The sequence below is a fragment of the Rutidosis leptorrhynchoides genome, chromosome 1 (genome assembly GCF_046630445.1).
Source record: "Rutidosis leptorrhynchoides isolate AG116_Rl617_1_P2 chromosome 1, CSIRO_AGI_Rlap_v1, whole genome shotgun sequence".
Lineage (NCBI taxonomy): Eukaryota > Viridiplantae > Streptophyta > Magnoliopsida > Asterales > Asteraceae > Rutidosis > Rutidosis leptorrhynchoides.
This window is the reverse complement of record NC_092333.1, coordinates 434,314,459-434,332,978: the sequence shown is the minus strand read 5'-3', so window position 1 is coordinate 434,332,978 and position 18,520 is coordinate 434,314,459. Positions and strand designations below refer to the sequence as shown.

At 32.3% G+C, this 18,520-nt stretch overlaps 1 protein-coding gene across 1 annotated transcript; it reads left to right on the top strand.

Annotated features, from left to right (window-relative positions):
- Positions 1–4,878: 4,878 nt before the first annotated feature.
- On the top strand, positions 4,879–6,128 carry LOC139902573 (uncharacterized). Its single transcript, XM_071885184.1, has 2 exons — positions 4,879–5,214; positions 6,030–6,128. Exons 1-2 carry the CDS (start codon positions 4,879–4,881, stop codon positions 6,126–6,128), a joined length of 435 nt encoding a protein of 144 aa, XP_071741285.1.
- The last annotated feature ends 12,392 nt before the right edge of the window (positions 6,129–18,520 follow it).

Here is an 18,520-nt window from a genome sequence, read left to right as displayed (position 1 = left end):
GTTTAATAGCTTATATAATTTGTCAGTCTATTTGCATGTTAATCCTCATCACAAGATTGATATGTATCATGTAATTGAATTGAACATAAAGAATTGAGATGTTAGTTATGCACATCACATATCTAGAATATGCTTTAAGTCCTACTTGTTGAATGATATGCAACACTTAGCTTAGCCTATTAAGGGATAATAGTTGGTCTATGATTATTATTCTGCTTGTGTTAATATAAGTTATGAAACTTGCCTAATATGATTCCCGTTTGAGTTATTCGTTCATGTAATTGCTTTTATTTTTATTTGTTTATTTTGAACCTTCTATTTCTTGTTTTATTTTATTGCTTTATTTATCTTTAAAGCATCTCTTTTCTAAGAGATAAGAATCTATCCTAGAAAAGACTTAAAAATATATCTTTAATTCTTTAATAAGTGTTAGGACCCCGAAGTTGTATAGTGTTAATGTGAAACTTGCTTAAATGAAGGTTCCTTAGAAGAGGGCTATATAAGGAACGTAAGTAGTCCTAATTAGATAGCCATTGTATTGTAAATAAGTTCTAAAAGCTGTGGAATGTAAATTTTACCGATTCTCTCTAATACAGAATCTATTCTTCACTTACCGAGTCTCACTCTAACTCATCACATCTTCTAATCTCACCATGATTTGACCTATCAATAAGAATTAAACTATTTAAATAAAACAACTCTTATCCGCATCTACGCTCTCTTGGGATGATAACCTAAAATACTACATCTAACCTGGTTTTGTTGCTCGTTAGGGTGTTAAAGTGTATTAATAAAGGTTTTATAAATTTAAAAGTTGAAATAAAAGATTAAGCACTACTGCACACACTTTTGACACATCAGCGACAAAGACGGTGGATTGAGCTTATCAAAGATTACGATTTTGAAATAAAGTATCATCCGGGCAAAGCGAATGTTGTTGCCGATGCTATAAGTCGTAAGAAAACTGTGAAGATCGTGAAATTTATGAGAACTGAAATAGTCTCAGACCTTATTGAACAGATAAGACAAGTTCAAGCCTAAGCTTTATTGGAGGAGAACTTAAAGACTGAACTGATGACTAAAATTAAAGACCAATTAACTGACGATTTCCGTGGACTTAAGAATTTTAAGAACCGAATTTGGGTGCCTATGCTTGGAGATTCAAGGAAATTGATCTTAAATGAAGCGCACAAATCTAGGTTGACCGTCCATCCGGGTAGTACCAAGATGTATAATGACTTAAAACCGATGTATTGGTAGCCCACGATGAAGAAAGATGTTGCTCAGTTAGTAGAAAAGTGTCATATTTGTGCACAGGTTAAGGCCAAACACCAGAAACCCTATGGTTTGTTACAGCAGTTGAAAATTCCAGAGTGGAAATGGGATCATATTACGATGGACTTTGTGACGAAATTGCCTAGAACTTAGAGAAGTAATGATATGATTTGGGTAATAGTTGAGCGACTGACGAAGAGTGCACATGAAACGACCCATCCATATTACTATAAACGCAGTACATTCTCATTGGTCCCAGAGCGAGGTATTTGACCTCTATATGATACGTTTTAGAAAATATTGCATTCGTTTCATAAAAAGCACATCATTATTATACATAATGCATGTTTTAAACAAGTGGGCGATTATTTAAGAAATAATCCCCAAAATACATCGGTTTCCAAATACTACACACTTGATGTAACAGTCAAATATAATACATGACAAAGGTTTTATTGAATGCAACACTTTATTTAAATAAAAGTATGAGACTCCATGCACAGCTTGCTCAGATAATGCAACAGCGGAAGACTTTCTTAAGGACCTGAGAATAAACATGCGTAAACAGTCAACACAAAGGTTGGTGAGATATATAGGTTTATCATAGATATAAATATAGACCACAAGATTTCATAGTTATAAATATATGTACACTCATAAGTGTATAAAAGTATTCTATAAGTTGTTGAGCGCTTCGGTAACCATACTTAACCATTAATGTGGCATATTCCTTTTATTATGAAATCTCCCTACACTGTACCAAGTGTAGTAAAAATGAAGTACTATGCAACCGTTTACGATACTAGAGCGACTAGCCCGGTTGGGGTTGTCAAACTCGATAGATCTATCAATAGGATTCGCGTATACATGCTCTTACAACATGTAAATATTAGTTACCAAGCTATTAGGGAAGATATGCAAAGTGAGACAACTCAACGTAGAATATATTTTAAGTACTTGTGTCTATGACATAAAACATAAAATGCATGTATTCTCATCCTAAAATATTTGTAGAGTTTAAAAATGGGACTATATACTCACAGTAGTGAAAGTATATTAATAATAAGTTTTCAACTTATTAAAAATATGACCGTCATCCTTGGATTCACGAACCTATAACAATAATAATGATTCAGATAATAATACGACATATGAATAAAATAAAGCAAGTTCATAAAATACTCATATAATAATTTTTAACATTTTATGTTAGTAGTCCATTGTTAGTAGTCCAAAATAGTCTGAAAAGTCCGACAGTCCAATAATCGGTATATATATATATATATATATATATATATATATATATATATATATATATATATATATATATATATATATATATATATATATATATATATATATATATATATATATATATATATATATAAATATATATATATATAATCTTAGAATTACCCCAAGACGTATTGTATACGTATTGTCTTAGAATTAACTAAGACGTATTGTGTACGTATTGTCTTAGGATTTATCAAAACGTATTGTATACTTATTGTGTTAGGACGTACCAAGAATATTATTATACATATATACAATCACAGAATTAACCAAGATTATAATATTTTGTTATACTACTGATAACATGTCCAAATATATATAGGATATAGGAAAAGTTAACAAGGATATGGTTAATATAGTTTTTATAATATAAATTTCGTCCATACAACGTTAATTTTAGCAGATTTTGTTTTGCTCGCCAAGTATTCATTACAAATCCGTTTAAAGTGAATCAAATTGATATGGATTCATTAATAAATAAATTTTGCAAAACCAATTCGAAAAGTTCATCCCAAGTAGTAATTTTTAGAGCTTTACCCTCTTTTTGTGTCGGTGGACAGATTTGGAAAAATCCCGACATCCACCCAATATATGATTTTTGATAAAATACTTCCACTTTTTATAAAATCATGAAAAAAATACTAGAAGTCTTATTTATATATATTAACATATTTACAAAGTCTTAGCCTCGAACTCAAAGTCTAAGATAGGTTTTTAATTCCCAACCCAAAACAACCCGCTTTTTACCGAATGGAGATTAAAGGATATATGTTAAGTTTCAAGGTGTTCTTCATATGTACAAGTTATAAGTTCTTATATTAACTTAATATAACATCATAATACATATAAATGAGTATTATTAGAGTTAAGTTAGAAAGATCAGATTAGTTTTTCAAACAAGCTTGGTGTTCACCAAAACAAGTTCTAGTTTTTACAAGTTTTATAAGTATAATAAGATAGCAACTATACAAGGAATTGAACAAGGATTTTGAGAAGTATTTTACCTTGATTATGAAGAGGAAAGTTGCTGAGATTAAAGTATGATATGAGAGCATTCAAGTGTGTGTTTTTAGTTTAAGAAAATGTGGAGTAAAAATGAGTTAAAATTGTCCTTATTTATAAGCTTATAATTTTGGCTTTTAGTGAAAATATCTAAGATAAGTTAAATTGTATTAAGTCATGCATGAAATATTAAATTGATTAGGTCATGGATGACATATTACACAAATAATTGCAGATTTCTATTGGTATATACCAATAGTAAATACTTCTAGAAGCTGTGTATAATACGGGTAAAAATACCATATGAATGCGAGTAGAATTCTTTGAGGAAATTGAACGGAATTACGAGTATAGCTATCCTTTATATGTATTGGTATATTATAAAGTGTATTCAATAATTATAAGGATGTATTTACACTCGTAATACATTATATGTAAATACATTTTAACATAAGTTAATTACGTCGTTTAAATAGTAATATATATATATATTGTTTGAAAACTCTTTAAATTAGTAGTATGAAAATATATATATATAATACTTTGTAAATATACTTAATGAGATATTTAATTATCATATTTTCAAGTTAAATATATATAAATCCATATATATACACAATAATTAAACAATTAAACAATTAAATCAAGTTATGACATTCGTGAATCGTCGAAATAAATAGGTGACCAAAAGCTTGTGTAAAACTCTTTTCGAAGGTTCAAGATTTATTAAAATTCATTGCTTATCAAGTCAGAATTATATAAAGATTAAGTTTAAATTTGGTCAAAAATTTCCGGGTCGTCACAGCACACTTCTTAGCAACAAAAGAGACAGCTTCATTGAGTATTTTAGCATAGTTGTATTTGGAAGAGATAGTTAGTCAACATGGGGTTCCGTTGTCTATTCTATCCGACAGGGATTCTAGATTTTTGTCTAACTTCTGGAACAGTTTATAGAAAAGTTTGGGAACGAGGGTAAATTTGAGTACAGCGTATCATCCACAGACTGACGGTCAGAGTGAGCATATAATACAGACACTAGAGGATATGCTTAGGTCCTGCGTGTTAGATTACGGTGGTTCGTGGGATATACATCTACATTTGATCGAGTTCGCTTACAATAATACTTATCATTCAAGTATTGGTATACTGCCTTATGAAATGTTGTATGGTCGCAAATGTAGAACGACGACTTGTTGGTTAGAAGCCGGAGAGAAACAGTTTGCAGGTCCAGAATTAGTTCAGATAACATCAGACAAGGTAGCGATAGCGCGTGAAAAGTTGAAAGTGGCACGTGACAGACAAAAAATGTATGCCGATCCACGTAGACGTCCGGTAAACTTTGAAGTTGGAGATCGTGTGTACTTGAAAGTTTCATCGTGGAAGGGAGTTATCAGTTTTGGTAAGCGAGGTAAGTTAGCTCCGAGGTACACTGGGCCATTCAAGATAATTCAAAGGGTTAACGACCAGACTGTTGTGTTAGAGCTTCTAGTAGAGTTGGCAGGGATTCATAACACATTCAATGTGTGTTACCTTAGGAAGTGTAAGGTTAATGATGAGACACAACTAGCTCCGTTAAGCGATTTGAAGGTTGACTTGAAGAAAAAGTTATTTGAAGAACCAGTTAAGATTGTTGATAGAAAGGTAACAAAGCTGAGTGGAAGCATAGTTTAGGATCGAACCTTACATGAGAGACCGAAGAGCTGATGAAAGTTCGTTACCCTCGCTTGTTTAACATTGACCAGATTCCGAGGAACGTCATCTTCTTAAGGGGGTGGATTTGTAACATCCTCGGACAGGGCTTATATGTAAGATGACTATTTTACCTTTAGGTATAATTGTGTGATTATTTATGCCTTTATTATAATTAAATGTTAATTATTATTTTATTATTTGATTAAGACCAGTTTGTGACAAGGGTCATAGAACATGTTCGTTTATTTAATTTGAACTCCGTTAGGGCATTCAAATTAAGTACGAAAATTATCTGATAACTAGTAAATACCCGTGTGTAATGGAGTATGGTATTTTAACCCCAATTAAGTGTATTGTGTAGGTCTTTTTCTCTCATTTCTCTATCTCTCTAGAAATTTCCCAAAAACACACCCGTACTCATTTCTTCTTCACCATCAAACACTAGATTTCTAATTTGCATTCTAAAGCTCAATTTATTCATATTATCTTGTTCTTTACGATTTACTGTATCTATTGAGGTAGGAATCAAAGTGTTTCAAGCTTTAATCTTTGAGAAAATGTGGTTTTTGTGTTAAGTTTACTAAAAGTGAAATTTGGGTCAAAATAGTTGATTTTGATATTGTTTGTGTCAAAATCTTGTGGGTTTATGCTTATTGATGTTTACTGTACTTGATTTGGTCACTATTGAGGTAAGAAACGAGCTCTAGAGCAAGAATTGGTGAATTTTGGGTTAAACCCGTGGCTGTCTTCATCTTCACCTGCAGATAAACACAGTAAGCCGAGTGTCTCCTGAAACTCGACTGACTGTCTCAACGATAGACCGGTTGAGTGACACACTCAAACCGTGTGTGTCTGAGTTCTGACCAGGTGATTTATTTTAGTCAGTCGACCGTGTGAGAAGACACTCGACCGAGTGTGTGGACACAGTCGACTGACGACACAGTCGACCGACTGTGTGAGTCAGACGACCATGTGTCTTTGAGAGCATAATATTTTACTAAGTGTTGATGGCTAGCCGTTATGCTGCCCGCGTGTCTTTTGATAATCAGGATGTAAGTAGACTTTTTAGCGACGCTTTTGATACTGAGTTGTTGTATTATGCTATTTTGCGCTAACAGAAAGAAACTAACTTGATTTGCCTTATGTTCAGGTGATAAGGATAAGGAAGCAGCTCAGTGATAGATTACCTGAGCTAGTTGCTGGTATTCGGTGAGTGGGTCTATCTCCAGATAAAGTATTAAGTAGCTGACACGCTACTTGTTCATACTCTTTACTTTTATGTTTATATCCAGCATGATTGCCATGTGTAGTTAGATATTGCCATGCTAGTTAGGACGATTGCATGACTGATTATCTGTGATCTTATGTGCACACTGTTAGTTGGACACTAACCGAGGCAGCAAGGTCGACCGTGGTAGCCTAGTCGGGTCATGATGATACTGATAGTTCAGTATGGCATAGAAGGACGAATGTGTTGCGTTTGGACGGTTATGCAGTGGATTCAGTAAAGCAGACTATCGGTAGACTGTAGCCTGATCAGCTAAGTCATGTGCTCGTACAAGCTGCCGATCCTCATGTTGTCAGGTGTTGTTATATGCTAGTTTAGGACGTTAGCATAGTTGTGACCCCTTGCATATTCAGTTGCTTATCCTTGATCTGTTAGATAGTATCCATTCACTTAGCAGTTGTGCTAATCCCCCACATTTCCACCCTTTGCAGGTTAGGTACTACTGATTAGGACGGGTGTTGCAGTAGGGTTTGAAGACATGTTTGACTACGGGCTGACTCTGATGTTTTCTGGTTTTATAATTTTTATGTAACATCGTCATTTTAGAATACTGTAATAATGTTAACTAAGTTGATTTGATAACTTTGGTTTGTAAACGTTAAACAAGGTATTTTGGTAATTATTAGTACTCTCGTTGTGTTAAAAAAAATCAGGGTGTTACACTTTGTGATTTGGTCATTATTACAAATGCTTTTGTAATGTGTCATTTGTGTACCAAGGGTCATTATAAATTGTTAAACGTATCGTTATGATATTATGTTTTTGGTTAAAACAGAGTTGGAAATGTTATGTATTATGAACCCCTTAATGGGACCTAACTTGTAAAAAAAAACAGTGCTTCATTTTTGGTAAAGGGATTCGGGTAGTTACAGTGTCTCTTCAACATAGTGGATGGTGTTGTATAGTTGCACCAAATAATAATAAGATACAAGCACTGTTCTATGTAAAGCTTGAAAGATCTCACGTCTCACCAAAATAACTATACAGTGCTCATGTGGAATTGAAGTTTAAGCAGTAATGAAATGGTTGTTTGCAGTAGTAGTCATTTGCTGTTTGACAAGAATTATAAGACAACAAGAAATGTTATGTACATAAACATATGTTCTTTTCACATTTGCATTTCTAAGTCTAATTTAATCTATTTACACAATAAGTCTTTTGTTGGGGGAGAAAGTGGGTTAACATGGGATTATGCTTAATGACTATACTAATCTTAACCCATAACAATAAGTGTTTTGATAATGACATATGCACATAGCAAAAGGTGATAGTAGACATCTTGACATAAATAAACAAGTTCAATAATACACACTTGCTCTAGCAATAGACCAAAACTGAAGAAAGCTTATAATGGAAAATGAAGAACACGGCTAAACCACGGTCGACCGCAGGTCAGACTGTGGAGACTTGTACTCAGATTTACGAAATCTGAGTTGAACGGTCGAGGCTAAGGCTGACTGTGGATCGACCACAAAAACCCAATGTTCGGATTTTGATCGAAAAATGTTTGACTACTTTTGGGCATCTATAATTCATGAAACCTGTTCAAACATGCTTGGGATATTTGCCTCCTTTATTCCCAAAGGAGTTTTGGTCACTAGAACACTAATCTTGGTTAATCAGGCCTAATGACACCTTAATGATGATTAAGCCTTGATTAAGGAAAATACATAAGTGTTTTAGGAAAACATGTACATCTAAAATGTATCTAGACATTCTTAGGATGGTCACCAAGTCCTAACCAAGAGTTGATCTTTCCTTGTACATGTGTTGGACATTAATATATGCTTATACATTAATCTTGCAAATGCCACTTTGCAAGTAGAACTTACATAGTCTTAGTTTTAGGCTATGTTATTACTATGTGCTTAATTCTAAGATTACTTAGTGATCTCTTGCTAGTCATTACATGTATATTACTTGACTACTTGCTATTAGTACATGTGTATTATTTGACTACGTGTTAAGTGCTAAATGATATGTAGTTATTTAATATATGTATGTATGAACCATGTCTTACTATGTGTTACAAGTTGGGTTCCGCCAACTAGTATTTGGACTACTTCACTATATGCTTGTGTTACTTTGATAATATTTGGAATTACGTAATCTAGTAAACTTGAAAGACAATAAAACATTAACATGCATATGTCTGCTTAAGTATAAAATTAAGTTTATGAATAAGTTTAAACTTGATTAACTTGATGTCTTGCAACATGCTTAATTGTTATTACATGCTTAATTTTTCAAGACATCATTATCACACTTAATTAATTACAAACAAGTTCAAATTTGAATACTAGCAAGCTTTGTGATTAAATTGGGTTTGTGTCATCAATGACATGTTGACCAACCAATAGAGATTTAGCAAATGTGTTAATTACAAATAAAGGATTATGACAAAACTGAGATTGCCTCAAATGATTATCATGACTTGTATCCAAAATGTTAGACTTTCCACTTTGAGCATGATAAGTCACTATCAAGGCAAAACATCCAAGATAAATGGACATTTAATACATATAGTACTTGTATAGATGTTGGGTATCTTTTTGCATGTGTTAAATGAAGTAAAGTGTCCAAGGAGTGATGTCCAAAACTGATTCAAACGGCTATACAATGGATATATATTTTGGACTGGAATATGTACGGTCGACCCACGGTCGACCATAGGTCAAGCCGCAGATAGGGCTGACTTTTTATCTCTCCATATAATTAGCAAGACTTGGAGAACTTTGAAGACTTGGACCTCTTGCATGCTACAACTCAATATCATCAGAGAATCACAAGAACATAACATTCATACATATGTTTGTGATTAGCAAGAGAAGTTTTATAATCTCATAGATTATAAAAGGGGTGTTTGTAAACTTACTTTCAAATTCTTATCTTTGTAAGTTTGCAAAGTGTTGTAATAATTCTTAGGATTGTCTTAGGTTTGTCATTGATAAGACTAAAAAGGAACATATATTTCATAGCAATATCCCTCCTAAATAATAGGTTTTCATATGTAATTGTACTATATTTTTATTGTAATTGTTTAAATAAATAAGTGCGAAGACAAAAGGTGAAAACGAAGATTTGAAGACAAAAACGTCCAAAAAGCTCAAATGTACAAGATACAATCCAAGTGGTTCAATTTATTGATGAGAAACGTCTCAAAATGATAAGAGTACAAGTTACAAAACGCAAAGTACATGATATTAAATTGTACGCAAGGACGTTCGAAAATCCGGAACCGGGACATGAGTCAACTATCAACGCCCGACGCAACGGACTAAAAATTACAAGTCTACTATGCACAAGAATATAATATAATATATAAATAATTATGTTAATTATTTATATTTTATATTTATATATAAATTATGTCGACAAGCAAGGTTCCAAAATTGTGTGAGCTGGATTTTCAAACTCCACGACTCGCGGAGTTTGCAGGCTTAAAACTCCACGACTCGCGGAGTTTGAAAAATCAGAATTTCCCTATAAAATGAACGAGCTTCTGCCGAGTTCAACGATCCCCAATATCAATCTCTCTCTGATATATATATATATATATATATATATATATATATATATATATATATATATATATATATATATATATATATATATATATATATATATATATATATATATATATATATATATTAGTTTATTTTTATATTAGATTAGTTTGGGTTATGCAAAGGTTATTTTACGGGTTTTAAAGTCGGAGCTCTGTCCGTGTAACACTACGCGATAAATAATCAATGTAAGCTATGTTCTCCTTTTTAAATTAATGTCTCGTACTTAAGTTATTATTATGTTTATTTAAGACGAAGTAATCATGATGTTGGGATAAAAATATCTAAAATTGGGTAATTGGGCTTTGTACCATAATTGGGGTTTGGACAAAAGAACGACACTTGTGGAAATTAGACTATGGGCTATTAATGGGCTTTATATTTGTTTAACTAAATGATAGTTTGTTAATTTTAATATAAATATTTACAATTGGACGTCCCTATAAATAACCATATACACTCGATCGGACACGATGGGTGGGATATTTATATGTACGAATAATCGTTCATTTAACTGGACACGGGAATGGATTAATAGTCTATGGAATTATTAAAACAGGGGTGAAATTATGTACAAGGACACTTGGCGTAATTGTTAACAAAGTATTAAACCTTGGATTACACGCAATCGATATTTTGGTGTAATTATTAAACAAAGTATTAAAACCTTGTTACAGTTTAAGTCCCCAATTAGTTGGAATATTTGACTTCGGATATAAGGATAATTTGACGAGGACACTCGCACTTTATATTTATGACTGATGGACTGTTATGGACAAAAACCAGACGGGCATATTAAATAATCCAGGACAAAGAACAATTAACCCATGGGAATAAACTAAAAATCAACACGTCAAACATCATGATTACGGAAGTTTAAATAAGCATAATATATTTTATTTCATATTTCCTCGTACTTTTATTTATTGTCATTTTAATTATTGTTATTTATTTTATATTGTTAGTTAAATATCGTCATTTACTTTACGCTTCGCTTAAAATATAAAACCGACAAACCGGTCATTAAACGGTAAAACCCCCTTTTATATATTATTAATATAATATATTTTGTACGAATATAATTGTTTAAAATATAGTGTGAAATAAGTCAGCTCCCTGTGGAACGAACCGGACTTACTAAAAACTACACTACTCTACGTTTAGGTACACTGCCTATAGTGTTGTAGCAAGGTTTAGGTATATCCCATTTGTAAATAAATAATTAAAACTTGTCATATTTTGTGTAAAATTGTATCGTATTTAATAGTTTTTCCTAGTAAAATATAAACTATTTCGTACCCCCACGCTACGACATCAAGTTTTTTGGCGCCGCTGCCGGGGACTTCGGCGAAACGCTATATTTTTAATTTATTTTTGTATAAATATATTTATATATCATTTTAGAAAAACAATATAAAATTTTTAAAAAAAAACGTCTTGCAAACTCCGCGACTTGCGGAGTTTTTCTGCTACGTGGCACCGCGAATCGCGGAGCTACCCTGACAGGCGCACCCAGGAACCCCACTTCGCATTTATTACGGAATATTATTAATTATTATTATTTTAAAACCCTAATTAGGTTTAATTAATTTAATATTTAATTTTTAGTTTTAATTAAATTTGTAATAATTACTTTTAATTAGTTTTATTATATATAAAAATTAATAATTTTATAAAATAAAAATATAAAAATAATATTTTTATAAAAATTGTACTTTTTACAACTTTAAGTTTATTTTTATTTTTTTTGTTTATTTTTATTTTTTTTTAGCATAATATTTGTATTTTTATTGTTCGTAGCTAGTTTTAAATTTAGTATTTTGCCGTAGCTTATTTTTATTTCTAGATTTTTAGGCTTTGCCGTAAAATCCCTTAAGTGCTTTTTCTTTAGATTAAGATTTAGGCGCTTTAGAATTTTACGACGCCGTTTTAAATTTTAGTGCCTTTTAAGTTATTGTCGTTTTGGATATAGAATTCCTGTAAGCTTTAATACCTTTAGGCGTAACTTTTAGATTTAATTTTTAGACTTTTAAGTTTCGACGTTTTTCCTTCTTATTTTTATTTTTCGACGTTTTTCGACGCACACTCTTTTTCTTTCTTATTTCTCGCCACGCTAGTTTTAGGACTTAGAAATTTTCTCTACTTCTTCTCTAATAATTCAAAACGAAAAATTATTTTAAGCGGTTAAATTGATAGACATCCAAATTTTCTGCTTCGTAGTAATAGTTGGATTTGTTAGTGGCTGAGTTGTTAGCTTCCGATTTAAAGGGTTCTGGTTCCCTGCTACATCTTTTGGCTATTCGAAACGTGGGCAAAAGCAGAAAAGTCTATTAATTTGATAACTTTAAATAATTTTTATCTTTTTATAACTAATAGGATAATTAGTGAATGCACCACATTGTAGCTAAAATTTGGCCATCGCAATAAAATGGAAAATTTTGAAAACAAGGCCTTGGAAACTCTTTATGACATCCGAAATCAATTTAATCAATACTCTCAAACGGGTGTTGATGACAATTCGTTCGGTCAATCTTGAATCACGAATGACGAAACAATAACTGGTTGTGAAATCTGTGGAGATTATCACTCAACATGGGAATGTTATTATTACGTTTCTATGGAAAATTATGCACCCATGGAACCTGAATGTAACGATTATGAGGAATACAATTCTAATTGGGATTATTTCCAAGAATATATCCAAACTCAACAACCAGAAGACGAGGAAAATTATGTGCCTTAAAATTCTTTAGATTATATGAAAATCAAACTCGAAGAACTTGATGCTCAAAATGAACAAATGAGAGAGTTTGTAAATCGGCAAGCTGAAACTCTATCAGATTACATACCTGTTGATCTGAGGAGTCGTGTGCAAGAAAATCTCATATCATCGAATTTTAATGAATTCGAGAGCTCCGAAACCACCAATTATCCCGATGATATTTTTTATTCAGCTTTAGCAATTTCACAACATATCGACACATTAGCCTCAACCGACGAAATCATCGATCCATCTATGGATGAAGAAGAAGTAAGGATGACAAATTGGTACTCTTGGGAAAACGATAACATTGAAAATTTTACCCTCGAGACTAAAATGGTGGGACCGATAAGTACCGTTAATGAAGAAGAATTTGCTTCAATCCAGCCACAACCTTCCAACCCAATATTCTCAATAGACGAGTCATCTACCAAAGATGAACTACAAGCTGTAATAGATATTGACACCTCGAATTTCACCCAATTGGGTAATAGAGGTGAAAACTTTGATTCCGAGAATGAACGAAAGGAAGTGTTAGGAATTGTCCACCCTATAGAAATATGTATGTCGGTGTATATCGATCCATTTGACCAAGAACCGGAAAAGAGACATATCCATTTACTAAAAGCTACACTTAAAAAAGAATTAAGTAGTGATATTCGGGTGGGTCTAAACTTTAAACCCATTGATATATTTTATACCACCCGAGATGTAAATAACTGGCTCACTATTTTAATTCGTGGAACTTATTCTACCGACTTCACATGTCGTCAGCTAAGTGTGGGGAAGTCTAACCCCACTTAACGTTAAATTAGGGGTTCGGGTTAGTGCATAACTCGTTAATAAAAATGCATGATGAGTTAGGGTAAAAGACGTATTTTCAAAACTTAGATAACAGTTCAGAAAAGCAACCGTTTTTGAAGAAAAACATGTGTGATAAAACAAGAAGGAATGAACGATGAGGCGAACCATCTATCATTCGACGAGCTTTGTAATTACAAAGTGGGTATTTTCAATCACTTTTCTACACTAATCACCCTCGTGAATTTATAATTATAGTCTGATTTCATGCAAATGAGGGTATTGCATGATCTCAAGTGTGGGAAAAGGTTATAAATTCTCTCGGGTTTGCACTTAGTTTATTTGCCAAATTTTGTGAAAATTTTAAAAATTTTCAAATAAATGAATTCAAAATCATGTTTATACATATTTATGAACGATGAAAATTAGGTGTTAATACCGAAATTATCGTTACCTCGGAAAGGACATAAATTGAGAAACACCCTAAAACGATTGAATTCATTTAAAATGGAATAAAGGAGAATAAAAAGGCAAAGAAAGAAACTAAGTGTGGGGAGAATGTACCAAGTTATTCAATTAAAAACTATCTATCACATGTTTCTGTAAAGTTATTGCAGGTACTTTTGTTTTGGATGATTTTAATCAGTTTTACCCGATTTACTGTAATATATTTGAAAGAAAAGATGGATCTACACGATAAATCAATTCCATCATTAAAAGGAAGTAAAGGCTTCCGAAAAAGACACGCGCTTCTTGATTTAGGTCAGGAAGTTGTCGTCCAGACCAGCTGTAGGTTGACGAAAAATCTAGAAAAGTCATCACTAAAATCAGCAGGAAATCCAAGGACCTCAGCATCAAACAGGGTCGCCAAGTGGTCAGACTTATCCTAACCATGAGTGGATCTGTCTCATAAAATGGGGAGGGCGCCGTGCAAATTAGCTTGATAAGACTAATGAATCAGACCCCCAGAAAGGATAATCTCCTTAAAGATTAAAAATCAGCTTTTAAGCCTGATATTACTCAATCCTTGAGATTGACCTTAAAGATTGAGAATTACAAACTCATGGAATTCGATGATATCTAAACTCGAGCTTGAACGAGCAAATATTTTGATCAAAATTACAAACCGATTTGTTTTCTGAAAACCTATTTTCAATGCGTTCATTACCATTGAATGTAAAATCCTAGGAATTCACCTGGAATTCATTAGGTCACCTGAACCAAATCGGGTGTCAACCGTAAGAACGGTGGTTGCATAGCATGGTCGAAGACAGGACCGTGTTCTAGACCGAAAAATCATAGGATGATCTTTACTATTACTCCTACAAAGGATAGTAATAGCATCCGACATGTTTTTGGACCATAATCAAATGCATGTCATTAGACATTGCCTTAACAGTTGCTTGTTTATCGCTTTCCTTTACAACCGGACGGTAGTTTGCCGAAAGGTAATATACGGGATAAGTGAACTGGACGTGTTGCTTTCCTAATATAAGGTTAGCAAGTGGGTAACACAAAACCATAAGTGTTGAGCTAAAATTTTCAAATCTGAAACCCACACAACCCACAAAAATATTTTGCAAACACCGGTGAAGGGTTATTCCGGAAAACTTGTCTAGGGTAAAAGCTAGATTGAATTTTTAAAAGATCAAATGTTTTCATAAAGATCCAATTTCCTAACGGATCTAAATTTTCATAGTCATGTGGGACTGTAAACCGCCTTTCAAATGTGCACTTTGCTTTGGAAACCGAAAGTAAATCGGCTATTTGATTGCAAGTGTCGTTGACCTAAACTCGAGGTAACTGTGGATGACACACCCACCTTTAACCATGGTTCAATCGTTACTATCATTGTTTATACCACCATATCAAAATCACTAATGTACAAAGTGTGATGAATAAAAAAGTGATTCATGTATGTTTTTATTTCAAGTTCTGTATTGCTTGAGGACAAGCAACGCTCAAGTGTGGGGATATTTGATAAGACTAAAAAGGAACATATATTTCATAGCAATATCCCTCCTAAATAATAGGTTTTCATATGTAATTGTATTATATTTTCATTGTAATTGTTTAAATAAATAACTGCGAAGACAAAAGGCGAAAACGAAGATTTGAAGACAAAAATGTCCAAAAAGCTCAAATGTACAAGATACAATCCAAGTGGTTCAATTTATTGATGAGAAACGTCTCAAAATGACAAGAGTACAAGTTAAAAAATGCAAAGTACATGATATTAAATTGTACGCAAGGACGTTCAAAAATCCGGAACTGGGACATGAGTCAACTATCAACGCCCGACGCAACGGACTAAAAATTACAAGTCTACTATGCACAAGAATATAATATAATATATAAATAATTATGTTAATTATTTATATTTTATATTTATATATAAATTATGTCGACAAGCAAGGTTCCAAAATTGTGTAAGCTGGATTTTCAAACTCCACGACTCGCGGAGTTTGCGGGCTTAAAACTCCACGACTCGCGGAGTTTGAAAAATAAAAATTTCCCTATAAAATGAACGAGCTTCTGCCGAGTTCAACGATCCCCAATATCAATCTCTCTCTGATATAATATATATATATATATATATATATATATATATATATATATATATATATATATATATATATATATATATATATATATATATATATATATATATATATATATATATATATATAATATAAATTAGTTTAGTTTTATATTAGATTAGTTTGGGTTATGCAAAGGTTATTTTACGGGTTTTAAAGTCGGAGCTCTGTCCGTGTAACACTACGCGATAAATAATCAATGTAAGCTATGTTCTCCTTTTTAAATTAATGTCTCGTCCTTAAGTTATTATTATGTTTATTTAAGATGAAGTAATCATGATGTTGGGCTAAAAATATCTAAAATTGGGTAATTGGGCTTTGTACCATAATTGGGGTTTGGACAAAAGAACGACACTTGTGGAAATTAGACTATGGGCTATTAATGGGCTTTATATTTGTTTAACTAAATGATAGTTTGTTAATTTTAATATAAAGATTTACAATTGCACATCCCTATAAATAACCATATACACTCGATCAGACACGATGAGCGGGATATTTATATGTACGAATAATCGTTGATTTAACCGGACACGGGAATGGATTAATAGTCTATGGAATTATTAAAACAGGGGTGAAATTATGTACAAGGAAACTTGGCGTAATTGTTAACAAAGTATTAAACCTTGGATTACATGCAGTCGATATCCTGGTGTAATTATTAAACAAAGTATTAAAACCTTGTTACAGTTCAAGTCCCCAATTAGTTGGAATATTTTGACTTCGGATATAAGGATAATTTGACGAGGATACTCGCACTTTATATTTATGACTGATGGACTGTTATGGACAAAAACCAGACGGGCATATTAAATAATCCAGGATAAAGAACAATTAACCCATGGGAATAAACTAAAAATCAACACGTCAAACATCATGATTACGGAAGTTTAAATAAGCATAATATATTTTATTTCATATTTCCTCGTACTTTTATTTATTGTCATTTTAATTATTGTTATTTATTTTATATTGTTAGTTAAATATCGTCATTTACTTTACGCTTCGCTTAATATATAAAATCGACAAACCGGTCATTAAAAGGTAAAACCCCCTTTTATATATTATTAATATAATATATTTTGTACGAATATAATTGTTTAAAATATAGTGTGAAATAAGCCAGCTCCTGTGGAACGAACAGGACTTACTAAAAACTACACTACTCTACGATTAGGTACACTGCCTATAGTATTGTAGCAAGGTTTAGGTATATCCCATTTGTAAATAAATAATTAAAACTTGTCATATTTTGTGTAAAATTGTATCGTATTTAATAGTTTTTCCTAGTAAAATATAAACTATTTCGTACCCCCACGCTACGACATCAGTCATCACTAGAAAAGGGTGAGTGTTTGTACTTTGTAATTAGAAGCATATGCTAGCTTAGCTATCTTCTTCCATAAAGGGAACTAGGGAGTTGACTAATCTAATTGAAGATTAACACTTGTCCAAGTTGAAGACAAGTTGATCTAAGTTGGAAGTGTTCTTTCAAAGGGATAGAAGAATTAGGTTTATTGTCTAAGAAGAAGTACAAGGCTTGTAAATCAGATCTCCACCGGATTTAGAGAAAGGTTCTTACTGAAGCAAGAAATTCCGATTAGTGAATCGGGGAGTAGATTAAGGTGGATTAGTTAACAACTACCCGAACCACTACATATCCTTATGTTTATACTCTTTACTTTACATTCTGCACTATTACAAACATAAACACACCACACATTGGTTTGAGTTGATTACGATGATCAAGTATTGTTCAAATCTTATTGATCATCGAAAAAGTTTTAAAAAATCGTATTAAGTAACTATTCACCCCCTCTAGTTACTCACAATTGGTATCAGAGTGGTTCCTCTTTCGTTTTTGTTTGCTCTAGAAATGTTTTTGATTGAGTCAAAAATCATTTTAGGAAAAAACACGAGTCAAACATTCTTGGGATCAACTCAAACGATGGCGTATATTATTTTGGAAAATAGTCATAATTCTAGTAAACACAAACAAAGTACTCTAAGTCCAAGGTCAATTATCAAGAAAGTTGAAAACTGATGAAGGGTAAACAAATCTAGCAAATCTATAGGAGGGATAAGTCAAGGGTTGGGTAATCTTAGAATAAATGAGAGTCAATGATCAAACGTTAAGAAAAGAGGATTGTGTACTTAAAACTTAATGTGTTTTAAGTTAATGTGTCATTATTTCAAAAATTGCACATCCTCTAATTAGTTAAAAGAATTTCTCAATAAG